Raw genomic sequence first — 19,720 nt, 5'->3', positions numbered from 1 at the left:
CAGAAATGGCTTTTTCTTTGCCACTCTGCCCTGAAGACCAGCATCCCGGAGTCACCTCTTCACTGTAGATGTTGACACTGGTGTTTTGCGGGTGCTATTTAATGAAGCTGCCAATTGAGGACCTGTGAGGCAGCGATTTCTCAAACTAGAGACTCTAATGTGCTAGTCTTGTTGCTCAGTTGTGCAGCAGGGCCTCACACTTTTTTTCTACTCTGATTAGAGCCTGTTTGTGCTCTCCTCTGAAGGAAGTAGGACACACCGTTGTAGGAAATCTTCAGTTTCTTGGCAATTTCGCGCATGGAATATCCTTATTTTCTATGAACAAGAATAGACTGTCAAGTTTCACATGAAAGTTCTCTTTTTCTGGTCATTTTGAGAGTTTAATGGAACCAATAAATGTAACCATCTAGATTCTCAACTAGCTCAAAGGAAGGTCAGTTTTATAGCTTCTCTAATCAGCAAAACTGTTTTCAGCTGTGCTAACATACTTGCACAAGGGTTTTCAAGGGATTTCTAAACATCTATTAGCCTAACACAGTTAGCAAACACAATGTACCATTAGAACACTGGACTGGTGGTTCTTGGAAATGGGCCTCTATACACCTATTTAGATATTTCATTAAATACCAGACGTTTGCACTAGAAAAGTCATTTACCACATTAACAATGTATAGAGTATATTTCTGTTTAATTTAATGTTAGCTTCATTGAAAAACAATGTTTTTTTCTTTCAAAAATAAGGAAATACCTAAAGGCCCAGTCACACACAACGACTTACCAGCGATCCCGACAACGATACGACCTAATAAGGATCGCTGGTAAGTCGCTGGGAGGTCACTGGTGAGAAGTCACACAGTCAGACCTTACTAACGATGCAGTAACGATACAGGTCACAGTAGCGACCTGTATAACAATCTCGGCAGTCATTGGGACCCTGTCACACAGTGTCAAATACAGCGATGCGTCCTGCCCAGCAGGACATCGCCTTTGAAAAAATGGTCCAGACCACTCGGCAACGACTAGTGATCGCCCAGCAGGGGACTGATCGCTGGTAGGTATCACACATAATAAGATCGCTGGCAAGATCGTTGCTGCGTCACAGAAACTGTGACTCAGCAACTATCTCATTAGCAATCTTGTTGTGTGTGACGGGGCCTTTAGTGACCCTAAATATTTGAACTGTAGTGTACATAAGAATTAAGAGCACAATCATCAAATCTTCCTGAAAAAGTAAACAGGGAGGTAAAGTTATTGAATAAAGGATAGTAAATATGACAAAATCAATTCCTCCATTTAGGTCAAGTGACTTGGTTTAATCTACCAAAGTCCACAAAGAAGAGCGGTTCTGTACCTAGGACAAAGGCAGACTAATTGTTGTAATCTTATAAAGTCCCTTTTTTTTTGGCTTTGAATTGCTGGGGTCCTGGGTTCCAAAATTGTAGGAGAGAAGTAACATTGCATGTCCACTATTCAATGAAATTGTGCTTTGTGCACTCTGCGGTGATACAAGGTTTGCCAGAGGAACAGCTGTCTGTACCGGCTCTATCTCCTCGCCAATAATTTGAGCATCTCCTGCCATGTCCTCAAATATGGAAAATAGTCTAAAACGTTCCAAAGACACTGGCTCATACGAACTTTCCAGAAGTTGCCCACAGCTATTTAACTTGGAGATTGTACAAAAAAGAATGTACTTATCAAGAATTCTGGGACATTTCCTTGATTGAGGCAGGTTGGTGAGTATATAAGGGGGAAGCAAACCAGCATTAAACTTACAGCTCTATTTTATCCATTCAGGTACCACATATTGGTTACAGACATATATATATATATATATATATATATATATATATATATATATATACATACATATACAGTTATTTCCTATTTATGCTATAGTTTTATAGATGATAAGGAACTGAATTGTTATTGTGTAATATATTTTGCCTTTATTTTTACTATATTATTTATTGTGATATATTCTTTTAAGTGTTTTCCAGCGAAGAAGATACTGCTCGTTCATCCTGAAAAAGGTGACATTAAATTATTTAAGTATTATTTAGAAATTTCAGCCAAAAGGACAATAGGTGGCTTCTATTAAATGAGATATATTATAAGAAAATTCCATTTTAATTAAACAATTTTTATTTTCAGAAATATATTTGTATTACATGTAATTTTTCCTTGGGTTACTAAAGCATTACAATGGTGAAATGCTTCCTATTTGCTGTTGCTTTACTGTGTAGACTGAGACAGATAAGCCTCTAATCATTATCATGATAGAAAGGGCAAGTACATAAAATCTGAGTTGTGTTAGGTTTAGTAATGCCATATTCAGATATTGTATAGTACAATTCTTAGTAAAATGGGGTCTTCTGTTTTCATCTGTGGAGCAGAGTGAGAAATGGTCACTTAGAGCATCTCTTCAGCTCGAAGAACTATCCGGTATTACACAAACAACCCATCGATATGAATGGGGCCTCTGAATACTTATGCCCCAATTCATGAAAATGATTTAGCCAGAAAACAGTTTAAATGCTGTAAAATGTTTGCACAATACAGAGTTGTACAAAACGTTTAGGACTTTCAGTGTTTTCATGCAAGTTTTGGGCTGCACTGCCCATAGGGGTGAAGCAAGGGCCGGGCAAGGCAAATCCATTAAAAGTGGTGACCTTCCTCACATCCAGCATAGGATTGTGGGTAACAATTCTGTTGAGGCATTTGCCATTAATAGTAATTTAATAAGTGACGTGCACCTTTTACTGAATTTGTCTTATTCCTGCATGTCAATCCTTAAAACCAGCCCCATCATCAAAGACACAATAGCTCTTCTCCAGAAATAAGGAACATTTTGAAACTAAACTAAAAACTTGGCCCAATTTTACGCAAATTTACAAATGATGATGTAGAAAATTTGGTCTGTATGGTGAAGTAGTAAAAATGTTTATGAAGATTTGATACTCTGACTTTTAGATACTCCCAAGCATACCAAATGTATTCAGAGGCATGCAACCCTTAATATACACATATAAGTAAATGTGATAGAAATGACTCCAGCCATATTCTTTCATAGACTATTTCTATCCGCCCTGTACACGGCATAGCACATATACCGGTTTGCCGGCAGGGAGTTTACCTTTATTACGTACCTTTGATCATTTTATACAATGCCATAATACAACCTTAATATTTCACTGCCCTTTGTACTGTAATGTAACATGTGCTGTCATTATTTTTCTTCTTCCATATTGATTACTGGGTTGATTAGCGGATCCTACCTCGCTATGGTATCAGGAAATGTTAGATTTCTACCTCTGATTTATTTTATGCACTTTCATTTTTTATCTTTTTTTTAAGTTCTGTTCTGTCTCTCGTCAACACAAAATGAACTTGGTGTGGACCGTTCTCTTGTTGGCAGCCGCCACAGGGTCCGTCTATTCGCAGGCATGTGTGTCATATTCTGGGATGGCACAACGTAAGCAGAATTTGCATTATCTTTTCCATGCATACTCGTATGTGCTGTAATTAATTAGCTCATTTTAACTATAGTATTTATATAGATAATTATAACTAAATGCATAATGCAAATACATTTGATACTGTTCTGCATATTTTATGAAAAGTACACTATAATTTAGGGCAAAATTTGTACGCCTTGTGCCTGATCCATCTGCTGCAGATCTTACAGAATGTGGTGCAGGCTTTGCATCTATGATGTATACATGTCTGACCATACAGGTATATGGTCTGATCATACCACAGCTCCTGGGCAGGGGAAGACGCAGAAGAGTATTACATTACAGCACAGGATCACAGCTGATTCTTTGTGTGAGGTAAAACATTTCCCTGCTTGTTTTTTAAAAAAAATTGCTATACCTCAAAGAATGAATAATTTGTGATCCTGTTTTGCAATGTCTGTATATGCTTTTGCCTCCTCCTCTGCCCAGGATATGTGGAATGATCAGACCATGTGCCTGTACGGTCAGACACGGCCATTACACAGTACACAGCAGGGCACATATATAAGATTATCTCAGCACATAAAAACATTTTTTTTAACACATCCAGTTGTAGACCTTATTATTATTCCAAGATCTATTGATTAAAATTAACTTTTAATACTGATTTTCTGAGACACAATTATGTCAGATGATCTCATCCATTAATTATATAAGCTCAGACTTCCTATATTTAAAAAAAAAAACAAAAAAAAACGCACTACCAGACCTACACTATTCATCACTAGTCGTCAGCTATGATCATTATTGGAAATCTCTGACCCAACATTATAAAATTTACAGTCAATGCTACATCAGTGACCTCAAAGTATAGAAATCTCAGCACAGGGTCACAGGGGGTTAAAGAGAAGCTGTCAGCATGATTTTGTAATGTAAAAGTAGAGACACTTTTTTGTTTTTCTATAATAACAATTTGAAGTTTTCTATTTTCTGATTTTGAGAGCATAAGGACCAGACGGCGCACTGGGTCTTCTCCTCCCTGTCTATGATTCCCCTGAACCTACGCTGGCCTCCGGTCTGTAAATGACCTGCCTACTCTGTATGAAATCTCAGTAGTCACAGGTCATTCACAGAACAAAGGCAGGCGAAGGGGCTGGGGAATCACAGATAGGGAGGAGAAGATCCAGTGCACAGTTCGGCCCCTGTACACCGAAATCTAATTAGCAGAAAACTTCAAATGGTGATTAATGAAGAACTACAAAGTGGATTTCTGCACCAAAGGTATCAATTAAATCAGAATTTCAGCTGTCTTTAGTTTGCATTACCAAATCTTGCTTGGTCCAGCTCTGAAATCTTTTTAGCAATAACTGATCTCTGAGTATTGATTAGGCTGAACATTTGACTAAAGAGATCATTTTGCTCATTGATACAAATTTCTGAATGGTGCCAAAGAAGTTTGAGTGCTTTAGATTTCACTCAGCTAAAGTGAAAGCTTACAGCTCAGCTCATGTAATCTACTGACACATTCTTAGAGTGTAAGCATTGTTTTAATTTTTATTTTATAATAAATGAATAGTACACATGAATATAAGTAACTTTGTAATATATCTCTTTGGACAAATTTGCTTCTTTCTCTGCCAGAATGGATCAGACATTATCAATATTCTTAATTCTGAGATGAAATCTGTATCAGTGAAGGTTTTGCCATTACTAAGATAGGAGATAGCTGATGTTACGGATCACATTCTATGTAGATAGAAGAGGGAGGAAGGGGTGGAGCTCTGACTCTAGCTCCTCCCCTGTCTCTAGCTCCTCCTTCTGCTTCTAGCTCCTCCCTCCTCCCGTCATCATGGGATCTCATCAGTAACAACTGCCATGTGAGGGGACACATTGACAGGGAGAAGGTAATAGGATCAATAAACTGCAAGTGCACTGACACGCCAATGTACTTGTGAAGATAAATTGCATGTGAATAAAAGATTGAATCCACAGCAGAAGAATCACCAGATAAGGATGAAACAAATATTCTTGGAACAGTTTTATACTGCTCTAGTCTATCTCTGCTCGCCCATGCAAATGTTATAGATGGATCAGGATTATGACAATATAAGTTATACACAATCAGTAGAAACTTTGTAACAATGAGTGTAGGTAAGGATAGAATCGATGCACCAACAGAAGTCTTCCTGCTATTTGGGTGGTCGCTGACATTTCCTAGGAATTTTTATGGCTTTGGTTGCTATCTTTTACTACTATTTAAACAGTAAGGATATGTTCACATTTTTGCTGTTTTTTATCTGCAGCCAAAACCTTTACTCTTGGTAGTAAAAATGCTGTGTATATAACACAGCGAAAAACTGTTTTGTTTTCTTTTTTCAGGTGAATTACCTGTATGATTGGTCTACAGTACATAGTAATAAAGTGTGTTTTATAGCAAAAAAAGCTGCAAAAAGGTCTGTAAAAACACATCACAAATGTTATGCTGCATTTTCCCCCTTCTCATTGATTTCTGAGGGTGAAAAATGAGGCAAAAACGCTAAAAGATTTGACCTGCTGCAGATTTACGAAAAAACTGCCGATCTATTTGTATTTAGGGTCATTTATATTTAAAGTAATAATCAGCATTTTTCTCTATTTGTATCATTTGCAGAATTTAAACAAGCAATTCAGAGTGAATTTCAAAAGCAGTGTACAGGATTACTGCTTCCCGTGGTGAATTCTGGCCTAATAGCAAATCTACTCAATCCTATAACTAAAATAACTGGGTAAGTTATTTATGACTAAGTGAATATAAACAATGATTTCAAGATAGTGATTTAGTCTTTACATAAATAAAGTTTATGAAAGAATTAAAAAAATGAACTTGTAATGTAGACATTGGAAAAGTTGGCCCCCATACATATTTGGCTAACATTAGCTTTACCTGGAATTGACTGACAGGCTATTGTGTATAGGTGAGGGAACATGTCACCAGATATTTGAGGTATAAACCAAAACTAGCACCTTAAGCAGCGCCTGTGCTGCATTCTATAAAGGTGCATGTTATCATGACTCCCCCTATACACCCCACAAGTACCTTTCTATATTCTCCCGCACTCTATGTAAATACATCGGAGCGCATGCATGAACCGGCGAGGTATCTGCGCAGGTGCAAGATTTTGCCCGGGGATGTGGATGACGTCATGTTTTTGTTTCATATATTTTCCTTATATTGAAAGGTAACCTGTCATCAGGGCATTAAACCCGCCTTAACTAAAGACATGAGTGTAAAGGTCCTTTAATCCTTATTGTTTGTATTATTTTATTTAGAAATTGAAGACAAATCCAGCCTTGAAGTTTTAATCACAAGTGCAGAGGGAGAGGACATGCTCTAAATGCTCTTTATGCCTCTCTCTTTTTCTGTGCATGCTAACATCCTCCAGTCTCTGGAAGACAGGTTACTCTTGCCTCAGTAACTGTTCTCTTGGTGTGCTCATTCCCTGGAGTTGTTGTGCCACCCCCACGCCAGCCGTCGGGCTGCTCGGATCCGGATCTACGGTGTGGCCCGAGGGGTTCTACTGGACCCGTGGGTCCCGCTGACACTTCAACTGAAAAGGGAACGTATTTGTATGGGATGTATGGTAAACAGTCTGTGACGCCACCCACGGTGTGTAGTGATATGTTACACCACCGCTATGGTTGTGGGACTCCCGGGGCGATGGTATGGCAGCTGGATGTTAACCCCTCCGTGGGTAGAGATTGATGTCCCGGGGCCCAGTGTGTCTATGCTGAGGAGGGTGATTGCAGGGGCCGGCGCACCCGGCCAGGCTGGGGATGTTACCCACGGTCGAATAAAGCACACAAGTCCCGTGGTAAACCAAGGTGATGGTGGCCGGCTGCCGCAGACGGGTGTATCCTGATCCCATACCCGGGTTGATAGTCGCAATCTCTCTCCTCTGCACTCTGTGTTCTGTAGATGGAACTTCCTGGTTTAAAACACGGGAGTCCACTCCCGGTCCTTCTGTTGGGAGCCATGCCCATCTGACGCTGACCCATGGGATTTACAGGCCCTGGTGGTGGCTCTATCCCTCTGTGGGTGGTTGTCTACTTTTCGGGACTTAGGTTGGGACAGGACCTAAAATCCTGCTCTCAATTGGTTAATTAGCTAGGCCATCGGTGACAGTCCTGGCTTCAGGGTCCAAGTAACCCCTTCTGTGCACATGGTTTCCAGTCGGGTCTCCAGTGTTGGTACCGGCGGGCTCCTACCCTGTCCCGGTCCACCTTGGATCTGCCGAGCTGTCTTCCCATCTCCTGCTGGACTGTGGCTACCATCTGCCACCTAGCCGGGATGTCAGGGCCACTACCCTGACGCCTGTCAGTTTGCCTGACCTCTCAGTTCAGTCTCTGAGCTTAAACTGTCATTTTTCCCGCCCCGGGCTCTCCAGACCCCTAGATGGGCATTTCCTACTGCCAGTTCCCGCCCACTAGTGTGTCCGTCCTGCCCTAAGGGAGGTGGCTAGGGTTTCAGGTCGGCTGCTGTGACCCGTTGCGGGACTGGTGTTATGCGGGGGCCTATATGTGCCTATATCTGGTTCCCCAGGGCGCTACATTGTCTCCTCAGAAGTGTAGTGCATGGGAGTAAGCTTCTGATGACGTTACGCAAACCAAACTGTACATCTGTGCATGCACTGCTCCCTCAGACATGACGATATGGTCAATGGCAGCGCCTGAGCATAATCTCGGGCTCGGGTCATTATGAGAAGAGTGACATTTCCTTCAGAGATCAGAGGCCGGCAGAGAGTGACAAAAAGAGTGACAGGCAGGAGAACTGGAAGTGTAGGGTCTGCCAACTACCCTTGCAAAACAGAAAAATTCAAGGCTTTTATACAATTTTATAATGAAATAGTGGAAGATATGGATATGGACGTAATCGCCATAATAAACTCATATACATTATGGTTGTCTAAAGGCACAGGTACATCCATTGCCACATGTCCTAGAGTATATTCATATATTAGCAACTTGCCATAATAAGTAAGGTACCTATAAGAAAGGGGTTTTCTGGATGCAGGATGCTACTAAGTATAATGGTCAGTTTTTCCATACCAAGTACTATGAAAACCTGATCAATTGTCCAATAGTTTTAACACACCCTACATTATTTATAGTAAGAAAGATGCTATGCCATCAAACATAGGATTATTAAGGCTGAGTGCACATACAATTCAGTAAGGAGAGTCTCTCCAGCGTGCCTCACGCTCAGACGCGTGTGTCGATGCATCACTTCCTCAGGAAGCGGTGGAGGAGATAGAATAGTGGCCAATTTACATATGCCCACCACAGATCAGCTGGTGCCGGGTGACGTATATATAGGCACCTTACTTATTATGGCAAGTTGCTAATATAGGAATAGACTGTAGGACATGTGGCAATGGATGTACCTGTCACTTTAGACAACAATAATGTATATTGTTTACTATTCTATACTAATGAGGCCATTTGGGTGATTGCAATATACTTTGCTTGTTAAACATACCCTTGTCAAGAATACACATGTTCTGTTTGCATGATATAATATATTGTATCAATTATTTCAGCTATATAGCAAATACCTCATAGTTGAATAGTAAATATAAAAATAGTAAAAAAGAAGCTTTTAATAATTATGAAAAGGTTGTTAAGGTTTCCTTTGATCATATCAGGAGAATTTTTGGTTGGTATTAAAAAGGTTGACCAGCCTTAAATTACAAGTCTGCAGTGTCTATGTTTCTGCAGACTTGTGTTTACATATTTTTTATTTTAAAATTTGGTTCAAACAAAACAAATTGTTCACACAGTAAAATTTAACAACAATTAGTCACATTATAATCTAAAGTTAAATTAACATTACATTTTTGAAATAGAAAAGGTGGGGCAGGGGAAAGGGGGAAAACAAAAAAAAACAACCAAAAAAAAAAAAATAGGGGGGAGGGGGGAGAGGGGAGAGGGAAAGTCTATAGCAGTAAAGAAAAAGGTAAACTAGAGTTGCAGTACAGTTTTGGCTGAAAATTTAAACTGAATCTCTTAACACATAAATTGCTAAACATAACTATTAGAATAAAAAAAGACGGAGAATAGGAATAAATCATTTTTACAGCTAGTAGCTCCACTAACTCAAGGATTTAATATAATAAGATTGGGATTGAACTTCTTTGACCAAAGGTTCCATCTCACCGAGTACTTATCATATAATCTATCTTTCAAAGCAAACTTAAATTCATAAAGATTGTGAGAGGAAATTCTTTCTATTACTTCATGTATAGATGGAACATTAGTATTTCTCCAGTTGGCAGCGAGGAGATTTTTAATCACTTGTATGATATGAGAGGTAATATGTCTATAATTTAAGTTAAGTTCATCTATCCCAATTGATAGCAGAACTAATTCCTCTGAGAGACTAATTTCAGTTGAGAATACATTATGGAGGAGAATTTCTGTATCTCTACGTAATTTCTTCAGTTTTGGACAACTCCAAAAAATATGACTGGTAGTACCTCTCTCTCCACATTCTCTCCAACATAAATCAGAATTTTGAGAAGATAATCTATGTAGTTTTTGTGGGGTATAGTACCACTCAACCAGAATCTTATAATAAGATTCTTGTATGGATATACAGGTAGAATTCGAGTATGTATAGGTTAACGGAGATTTCCATTTGTTAGATTGAAATGTCGTATTCAATTGTTTTTCCCAAAATTCCATATATTTCAATTTCTTAAACGTATAGTCATCATTAAAAATTGAATATATGTTACTGGTATTCCATAAGCCTATCTTTAATGGGTTGTTTAGTAAGTCTATGATGAAGGTGGGTAATTTTTTTGATAGAAGATGTGTTTCTTGGAGAAACTCCCATATACGAGTCCATTTATATTTCTCTTATATTGGTAGATTGTATTTTTTAAGTAATATGTCAAAAGGAATAATATCTTTATTACTTACAATATCGTCAAGGAAAAGTATACCACATCTTTTGCATCCGCGCAGCGCGGGGAATCTCTAGTGCCAAGAATGGCAGTCCTGTGACCGCAAGTATACAATATATATATACTCCCGACCACATTCTGACTAGATGGGAGCGGTTTTGCTCAATGCAAGTGTATTGAGTGAGGCCGGAAACAGTCTAGTCTGAATGTGGCCGCGAGTATGCATATTGTATACTTGTGGTCACATAACTGCTGTTCTTGGCACCAGGGAATCCCCAGAGCGAACAGTGCCCATGATATGAGGGTTCAAAAGTCTGCAGACTTGTAGCCTAAGATTGGACAACCTCTTTAAACATATGATATTGTAGCCTATTTTTTAATTGTTAATGTGATAATAAACTACTGATACTAAAAACTTTGATTTCACTTTTTTTTCATTTTCTACAGTCTTGTGATTAACACTGCAAACGTAGCGCAACTCTATTTTAGTAACGATGGTACAAAATTAAACACTGTAGTCAATCTTGGTTGTAAAAGCTCAGAGTAAGTATACTTTCAAAACTTTTTTATTATTATAGTTTTGCCTTTATTGGAAATGTTCTGGAGGAGATATGCAAATATGTAAATCATTGGGATTGTACTCAGACCAATGTTGTTCTATGGAGCCATGCACATGTCTAATTTTTTCCACGGACAGTCTGTCCTAGAAAAATGCAGCATGCCCTAGGTTGATCTTATATTTACATCACACTTGGCTGTGCAAGTCAGTGAGTGCGTTGAAAATATCTGACTGCACTTGGATGACATCTGAGTGCAGTCTAATTTCCGTGCATCTTATCTCCATCTTCTACTTATCCAAGAGAGTCGAATCACACTGTAATCAAACTCTGAACACAGTATCCAATGTTCACAAAACTTTAGCATCACTGACATACTGCTGTCCCAAACATTGAAGCTGTCTGTCACACAACGGTTTTTTGGAGGGACACCAGACCAATAATCATGGATTAAATATCCACAATATAAAGCTCTATTATATAATTTGTAATAACCTGATACTTTAACATATATTGCCACAAATGCCCATACAGTTCTTACCAAAATTTTGGTAAAGTACCAGGCCTCGGTATTTACCGCAACACGTTTCATGTCTAGCTTCCTCAGGGGGTAAGTTCAGACTTGTCATGCCCTCTCTTAATTTGTGTTCTTGCAATTGCAAAATATGTGCTAACATGCAATACCTTGGCTGATTGCCTCACCTCCAGCATTCTGGTGCATTAGCAAATGTCAGGGCCAAAAAACAAACCTTATGCTCAGATCACTTGTGGATCCTTTCAATGGTGGGGTCCTGCCAGAGGACTAATGTGCAAGCTCACCCAACAACCATGATTACTCTGAAAGCAGGCTCCGTGGCAGTATTCTGCACTGGAATTTCAGTTGCAGCATGCATGGGTGAGTCGCTCTGCGGAGTAACACAATTTCACAACCAATGTGTAGGCTTCCATGTGTGTGTGCCATGTTGAACTGCTTTCAATAATCCACAAACATGGCCCGCACTAATGATGCTATCATCAGCATTACTATCCCAGTTCTATGCCTTCTTGAAAAAATGCTTCATGCGATGATTCATGAGGTGATGGTACCAGAGGAAGAGGAGAAGGAATAGGGGCCATTCCCACGATTATCTGTCCAGTCATCCTCATATGGCACAGAGGGTCAGTTCCTGTAACAACAGTAGCCAGGTACACAATGGTATAGCCAGGGGACCGTTTTGGAGGATAAAGAGGTGGGGCAGGAGGAGGAGGAACTGTGTTCACAGCAGGGTGGCACTTAAAGCAGCTCAGGGGCTCACTGTAGTGTGGCTAGGGAATACAGAGGACACAGGCAATACACCTCCCTCCAAGAAAGCTTGCCATTGCCTCTGGGCAGCCTGCCACACATGTGCAAATACATCCTGCAGTGCCTGCGCAATGACTACCGAGTTACTCAGATTGTTACCAGTGCTGATTATTGGGTTGGCACACTGTTGCATCCCAGCTATAAGGACAATGTGCCATCCTTACTCCCATCACTGGAGCATAAAGTCGCCAAAGCAGCTGAGGCACCGGCATCACCTTGAAAGGGAGGGTTATCATGGCCAAAATGTGGGAAAACCTCAGCACGCCACAAGATCCAGCACCACTCTCCGTATTAGCAGGAGGCAGGGTTGCATAACACGATGGAAGAATATGTGTCCATGCATCTCCACATACTACGTGATTGGGTCTGCACCATTTATTTTCTGGGCAATTGGACACATGGCCTGAGCTTGCCCTTTCCGCCTCTTCCACCTACACCGCTAAGTCCATCTCCTCCTCAACCCCCTCCTCCACTTGGACCTCCGCTTCCTGGTTCAAGATTATTATTTTTTATTTTTTTACTTTGTTATTTTAAGTAATTTCCATATCCACATTTGTTTACAGAGCAATTATCCTGCTCTTACCCCCATTTTGCTTCCTTTTGCAGCCCCCTAGCCCTTACTATGACCATTATACAGCACAAAAGTTTGGGTCCCTGTTGTTGCCTATAGGATTCTTCTTCAAATTCGCATAGAGTTCTGGTACCTGAACTGAACTTTGGACTACAGTTCGGTCAAACCCAATGAACGAGAACATCCACGAGTCCGCTCATCCCTAATTATAATCAATAGATACCATACTGAACAACTAAGGTGCAAAAATAAAAAACTAGCTGCAGCGTGAAGGGGTTACACAATAACATGATAATGCAATGAATATGTACTATAATTTAAAGAATATTTTTACACTGAAACAGTAATGCATATTTTGCTAAAATATTCAACCTATGGTCAATAGTGATGAGCGAACAGTTTAGTATTCGGGTATTCTTATAGAGCAGTTGGATGCTCGGATGGGTGTGACTCAAGTATCTGAGTAAAATGCAAGTCAATCGGGGACTCAAGTATTTTTCCAGAAAATCTTCCAGAAAAATGCACGAGTTCCCCATTGACTTCCATTACACTTGGGTACTTGAGTCGCGGCCATCCGAGCATCAACTGCTGAACTGTTTGCTCATCACTAATGGTCAAGTATAATATTCCGGAATATATGATTAATATAGTGATAGCTGTGAACAATTATTTATCAGTGTAACACAATGAGTTAATCAACTCTGTCTTCAATAGTTTGCAAGGATGCTTGTTCCGGTAAGTAAAATCATGGAAAAGTTCTAAATCCATTCTGTACATTTTTCTGCTTCAAAGGATTGCGATCATTAACATCCAAGTTACCATAAGCGTTCCCATTACTTTTGATGTGTTGAATGGCTGTCCTCATTACATCTTTAACGTGAACTTGGTAGTGATCAATTTATCAGTAACTGGGTAAGTACACTAAGAAAAGAAGGTATAGTAGTTTCATGATGCTTCCAGTTATGCGACCTAGTTTGTCTTATACAATTGATATTTTTGTATTATTATTATTATTATTAATTATAATTGGTATTGATATATTGATCTAAAGTCCGTCTGAAGTCGGCGAACCTGAACTTCCACGGGTTCACTTGTCTCTACTTTTAATGGATGCCTGAAAAGATGGTAATAAATAGTGAGTTTTTCAGACTACTCAGGTCTCTTCATCAGGCTTGGTATAACATAGTATCTAAACAGTCAAATATTTATTCACAACATGACATAGGAAACGTTCAGTAAATAAGACAAGTGAGAAATATCAATTTGAGAAGAGGAGAAACAGTTGTATCAACAAAGTTTGGCTTTTGTGGGCACTAAATTTGGATTTAAAGGGAATCTGTCAGCAAGGTTTTGCTACCTCCTCTGAGTGCAGCATGATATAGGCAAAGAGACTCTGCTTCCAAATATATATCACTTAGTTTACTGGATTCATCTGTTTTGATATAATCAGAGGTTTTGGATATAGCAAAGTAGCAGAGCTGAAAACTGTCCCACACACACAAGGCATAACAGCACGGAGTCTGATAAAAGAGGCATATATAGTTGATTTTTGTGCTATTAGGTTGCTTCCAAGTGAAAGGACACTCGTTCGAATTCCAGGAGAAGCCATGAAGAAGATTTTCCAAGAAAAGATTAACAGGATCATCCAGCTCATCGAAAGCAGTCTCTGGGTCATGATAATTGCCAAACTGCATCATGTGAGTGCCATGACAGTTGGAAGAATATGAAATGACATCCATCCATCCATTTAAAAGTCAAAAGGTTGATGTCCAGGTAAAATATCGCAGTCAATAAGTTGGCTCACCACAAGGTCTATCAGTTCTTGAGTGACAAAGACAATAGTGGAGGTGGCTCATATTCTTAGTAATAGTGAGATCACAGACATCCATGCAAGCACTGTGCTATGCACATTTCACAAGTCTGGAAAGGTGACCCGAAAAAAGGTGAAGAAGCCTTGACTTCAATATCGCCATAAGAAGTATCGGCTCGAGTTTGCCAAAAAGCATGAAAAGTGAACAGAAAAAGATTGGAAACAGGTCATTAGGAGCAATGAGAAAAGTCAATAGACTAGGTTCTGATGGGTGCAAATAGGTCTGGAAAAAACAAGGAAAAATGGTTTAACGGATCAAGAAAATGAAGGAACTGTTAGGGGTACTTTGCACGTTGCGACATCGTTACTGCGATATCGTCAGGGTCAAATCGAAAGTGACGCACATCCGGCACCAGTAACGATGTCGCAAGGTGTAAAGCCTATCAGTGATGATGAACGAGCGTGAAACAGTCAAAAATCGGTGATCTGTGTCACGTCGTTCATTTCCATAATTTTGCTCCGATGGACATACGATGTTGTTCCTCCTTCCTGCGGTAGCACACATCGCTGTGTGTGAAGCCGAAGGAGCGAGGAACATCTCCTACCTGCGTCCAGCAGCTATGCGGAAGGAAGGAGGTGGGCAGGATGTTTACGTCCCGCTCATCTCCGGCCCTCCGCTACTATTGGCCGCCTGCCGTGTGACGTCGCTGTGACGCCGCACGACCCGACCCCTTAGGAAGGAGGCGGATCGCCGGACAGAGCGACGTCGCAGGGCAGGTAAGTGCGTGTGAAGCTGCCGTAGCGATAATGTTCGCAACGGCAGCTATCATAAGATATCGCATGTGCGACGGGGGCGGGGACTATTGCGCTCAGCATCTCTAGCATCGGCTAGCGATGTTGCAGCGTGCAAAGTACTCCTTAAGTTCAGGTGGAGGAAGCTTGATGATACGGGGGTGCTTCACAGCCAAAGGCATTGGATACCTACTAGGATAGATGGTGGTTTCAATGCTGAGCTACATGCTAGTTACTTCTCACACTGGAGCACGATGCGTTAGACAGGACGACATATTGTTTCAGGAGGACAATGACGTGAAGCATATGTTGAAAAGCATTCATCAAGATTGGCAAATAAATGCTTCAATGACAATGAAGTAAAAGTGCTGGATTGGCCTCCAAAGTTCCCAGACCTCACTCTAATCAAACACTTGTGGATAGAGGTGAACAGAAAGCTGTATACATACCCAAGTGAGTCGACCAGTATGCACCAACATTGAGAACGTGTACAAGAGACCTGGGATCAGATTTCAGTCGAATCATGCTTGAATCTGATGTAGAACATACCAGAAGGAATTAGGCAGTGTTCAAACTAAAGGTGGATTTACAAAATACTAACAAAATAGTAAAAATTAAATTTTTAGGAAGAAAACAGTAACAATGCAGTGACATGACAATCTGAGTAACTAATTATATGCTAGATAATGGAAAGTCCAATTTATGTATGAGATAGCCAAGATGATTTTCTATAAAATGAAGGTAGTCTCACGCTCAGAGCTGTAGTGGATGGTGAGATATGGAGCCTGAAAGTCAAAAGTTCAAAACATTGTTACTCTTTTGCTGATCAGTGAATGCCATGATTCGATGCTTTCTAATTAATCTAATACCATAGTCATCCACTATAAGTCACGCAAAGGGGTCAAAGTATGGTGCAAGAATAATAATATAATATAATATTTATTCATTTATATAGTGCTGTTAATTCCACAGCGCTTTACATACACTGGCAACACTGTCCCCATTGGGGCTCACAATCTAGGTTCCCTATGAGTATGTTTTTGTAATGTGGGAGGAAACCAGAGTACCCGGAGGAAACCAACGCAAACACGGGGAGAACATACAAACTCCTTGCAGATGGTGTCCTTGTGTGGGATTTGAACCCTGGACCCCAGCGCTGCAAGACTGCAGTGCTAACCACTGAGCCACCTTGCCGCCCAAGAAAGCCTGTGTTGTCCGTGTTTGTGAAAAAACTGTACGTGATGGAATTTTTTTGATATTTTAAGTTCAGCCATTGAAAGTATAAAAAATTACCTTTTACTTTTCAGTTTTACCCTGCAGACTTGTGTTTACTTTCTATTTATTGACTAACATGCTACAAAAATAGAATTTTCCTTTAAGTATAAACAATTTCCTAGATCTATTGAACTAGCAAAATAAGCAAAAAGGCAAACTTCTTCCAGTTGTTTATTGCACTCCCTAAGTATATTTTATTGTCCTCACTAATGATGATAACGTTATTCTTTTTGCAGACTAAACCTTAATATCGCACTAGGTCAAGCTCTTGTGACAGCAGTTCTGCAAACTGTGACTGTAACTGTAAGTAAAGATCAGAAGCACAATCCTCAAACATTAGTTACATCTTTATTTTCTTCATTTATTTTGAGAGTGGGTAAAGGGAAAGTAAGGTAAAAATGGGTTAAAGGATAATCCTATCTCAGAAATGGTAGCTTGGGTAATTTCTAAATAAATTTCACCTACATATCAGGACACCTTTTATGTGCAACCCTCTCCAAGATAGAAAGGACTATATACAGCAAGTGTGGGATGTTCACTATGCTAATGTAAGCTGCTCGATGTGATAGCCATGGACAAGAGGCTCAGATTCCTCACTCCGGCACGCTACCAACAAGGGTTGAGTGTGTGGAAGCTTTACCTCATGGCACTGGTTCCTCTCACCCGAATTCCGGCTTCTTATCATCTGATGCACACTGTGTGGTACCGCGTTCAAAGTCATTAAGGAAGAGTCTGCAACTGTTAAAAACTGCATGCGCTTCACTATTAACAAGTTTACAACACCATGCCACATTGCTTGCGACACATTTCAAACAATGTTTCCTACAAAGCATTGACATTTGGGCACAGACCAGCGCTTCCATTACAGTTGCAGACATGTTAGTTATTCTTTCCACTTCGGCTACCACGGAGGGACTTATCTCTATCCAACTGGTAACTAACCACATGGGTCTATGTGTTTCGCTGTGCCTAGGGTACCCAGCATGACTATGCTACTTCTCTTAGATTTGATTCTCCAGTACCAGTGGCCCTAAACCGGGCGGCCTCTTTTTCTCTAAAAGAAAGTTCCTTGTTGCACTGGACCTTTTCACACAGCCTGCTTGGGGGGGAGGGGGAAGGTCCCCCCTTGTCTCTCAATTCACTTCCATAGAACAAAATCTGCACTCAGATTCCGTCACCTCTGCTTCCTCCTGCATGTGACTTCTGCCTTAGCTTCCACTACACAACTGCTCTCTTAAACCCAGGAAATATCCTTCACTATATTCTCTTTACTCCACCCCACTGTGGGCTGGCACTAGAGTTAACCCCGCCAACACTGTCTCTCTGCTTAAAACCACTCTCTCCTATATGAAACTGTAAATCAGAAATCGGTAACACCTTGTGTTGGTTGGCAGTACTGAGGCCGTATAACATGGGAATAGACAAGTTAACATAACTATACTTATAACCCCACATTAGTCATAAAGCAAAGGATATTTTCAGTATATAGTTCCATGATCTAGAGAACTTGATCAATGAACAAGCGAAGGCTGCCTGATACCCATTTCCAGCCTCCTGTCATGGTGCCTAACTGCCAGAATGAAATCGATGACAAGGCTAATGCTACAGTCTTCTATGGTAACAGGTTTCTGCCCAGTTTTGATGGCAGCTGGCACACCTCACTGAATAGAAAATCTCAGTGTGTGGTGTCTTATTATAGCAAGCTGCGGACGCTGGACTGGTTCACCAAAATGAAAGAAACCTACTTTAGAAGGAAAAAAATAAAAATTAATAGAATGTATATATATATATATATATATATATATATATGTATATAAAGAAAAAGCAGCAAAAAGACATCAATTGTAATTGATAAAGTAGCACAGTTTAAAGTTTAAAGCTTAAACTCCCTACTCTATTCATTACTTAATATGTGATCATTGAAACGAAAAATAAAAAATTAAACTCATTTGAATTAAAAATAATCCTAATTAGGAAAAATTAGGAAATTATATATTGGAAGAAAATTGTCAGGAGTTGTGTAGTACTGATTCTTCATAGTACTATTCATTAAGGACGTGGTGATACCATGTGGGCATTTCTTTTTATTATTAAACTATCAACTTTTCTTTCTGAAAAATTGTGTTTTATGTTAAAATTTTTATAAAACACAAACGTTTTTTTACAATATTATGCTTTGACCTATAGCAGGCCTGGAGAACAGGCCTCTGGTTGTCATAGCAACCATTGGCAACCCGCGATCACGCTAAGCGAGATGATGGAGTTAGGCGGGCTTTAAACGTTGCGACATCGCTAGCAATTGCTAGCGATGTCCAGCGCAATAGCAATCTCCCCCATCGCACATGCAATATGTAGTGATTGCTGCCGTAGCGAACAATATCGCTACGGCAGCTTCACATGCACATACCTGGTCGGCGACGTCGCTGTGACTGCTAAACAATCCCTCCTTCAAGGGAGAGGTGCGTTCGGCGTCACAGCGACGTCACCGCGACGTCACTAATCGGCCGTCCAGTAGAAGCGGAGGGGCGGAGATGAGCGGGACATAACATCCCACCCACCTTCTCCCTTCCGCATTGCCGGCGGGACGCAGGTAAGGAAATGTTTGTCATTCCTGCGGGTTTACACACAGCGATGTGTGGAGCTGCAGGAACGACAAACAACATCGTACATGCGGCCGCACCGACATTATGAAAATGAACAACGCTACACAGATCAGCGATATTGTTCGCTTTTGTGCTCGTTCATCATTGCAACTAGGATTTACACGTTCCGATGTTGCTACCGGAGCCGGATGTGCGTCACTTACGACGTGACCCCGACGATATATCGGTAGCAATGTCGCAACGTGTAAAGTATCCCTAACAAAGGGAGAATCTGTTACATACAACAGTTACAAGGCTTGGACTGACCCACAGGAGAACCGGTGAATTCCCCGGTGGGCCCCTGTGCAGGCATGGGCCCCCAATTTCAAAAT

The 19,720-nt window shown here is 40.4% G+C and overlaps 1 protein-coding gene across 1 annotated transcript in view; it reads left to right on the top strand.

The window, feature by feature from the left end:
• The first annotated feature begins 2,001 nt into the window (after positions 1-2,001).
• LOC142310066 (uncharacterized) overlaps positions 2,002-19,720 on the top strand; it is a 41,502-nt gene continuing 23,783 nt past the window's right edge. Inside the window, exons 1-6 of the mRNA XM_075347536.1 lie at positions 2,002-2,030; positions 3,355-3,472; positions 6,106-6,220; positions 10,847-10,942; positions 13,662-13,781; positions 16,983-17,049. Coding sequence (XP_075203651.1) covers positions 3,382-3,472; positions 6,106-6,220; positions 10,847-10,942; positions 13,662-13,781; positions 16,983-17,049 — 489 coding nt within the window. The 5' untranslated portion in view covers positions 2,002-2,030; positions 3,355-3,381. The remainder of the gene's footprint in view (positions 2,031-3,354; positions 3,473-6,105; positions 6,221-10,846; positions 10,943-13,661; positions 13,782-16,982; positions 17,050-19,720) is intronic.

The sequence above is a fragment of the Anomaloglossus baeobatrachus genome, chromosome 5 (genome assembly GCF_048569485.1).
Source record: "Anomaloglossus baeobatrachus isolate aAnoBae1 chromosome 5, aAnoBae1.hap1, whole genome shotgun sequence".
NCBI classification, from domain to species: Eukaryota; Metazoa; Chordata; class Amphibia; order Anura; family Aromobatidae; genus Anomaloglossus; species Anomaloglossus baeobatrachus.
Note: the sequence above shows the minus strand (reverse complement) of the source record. Positions and strands in the feature narration are given on the sequence as shown.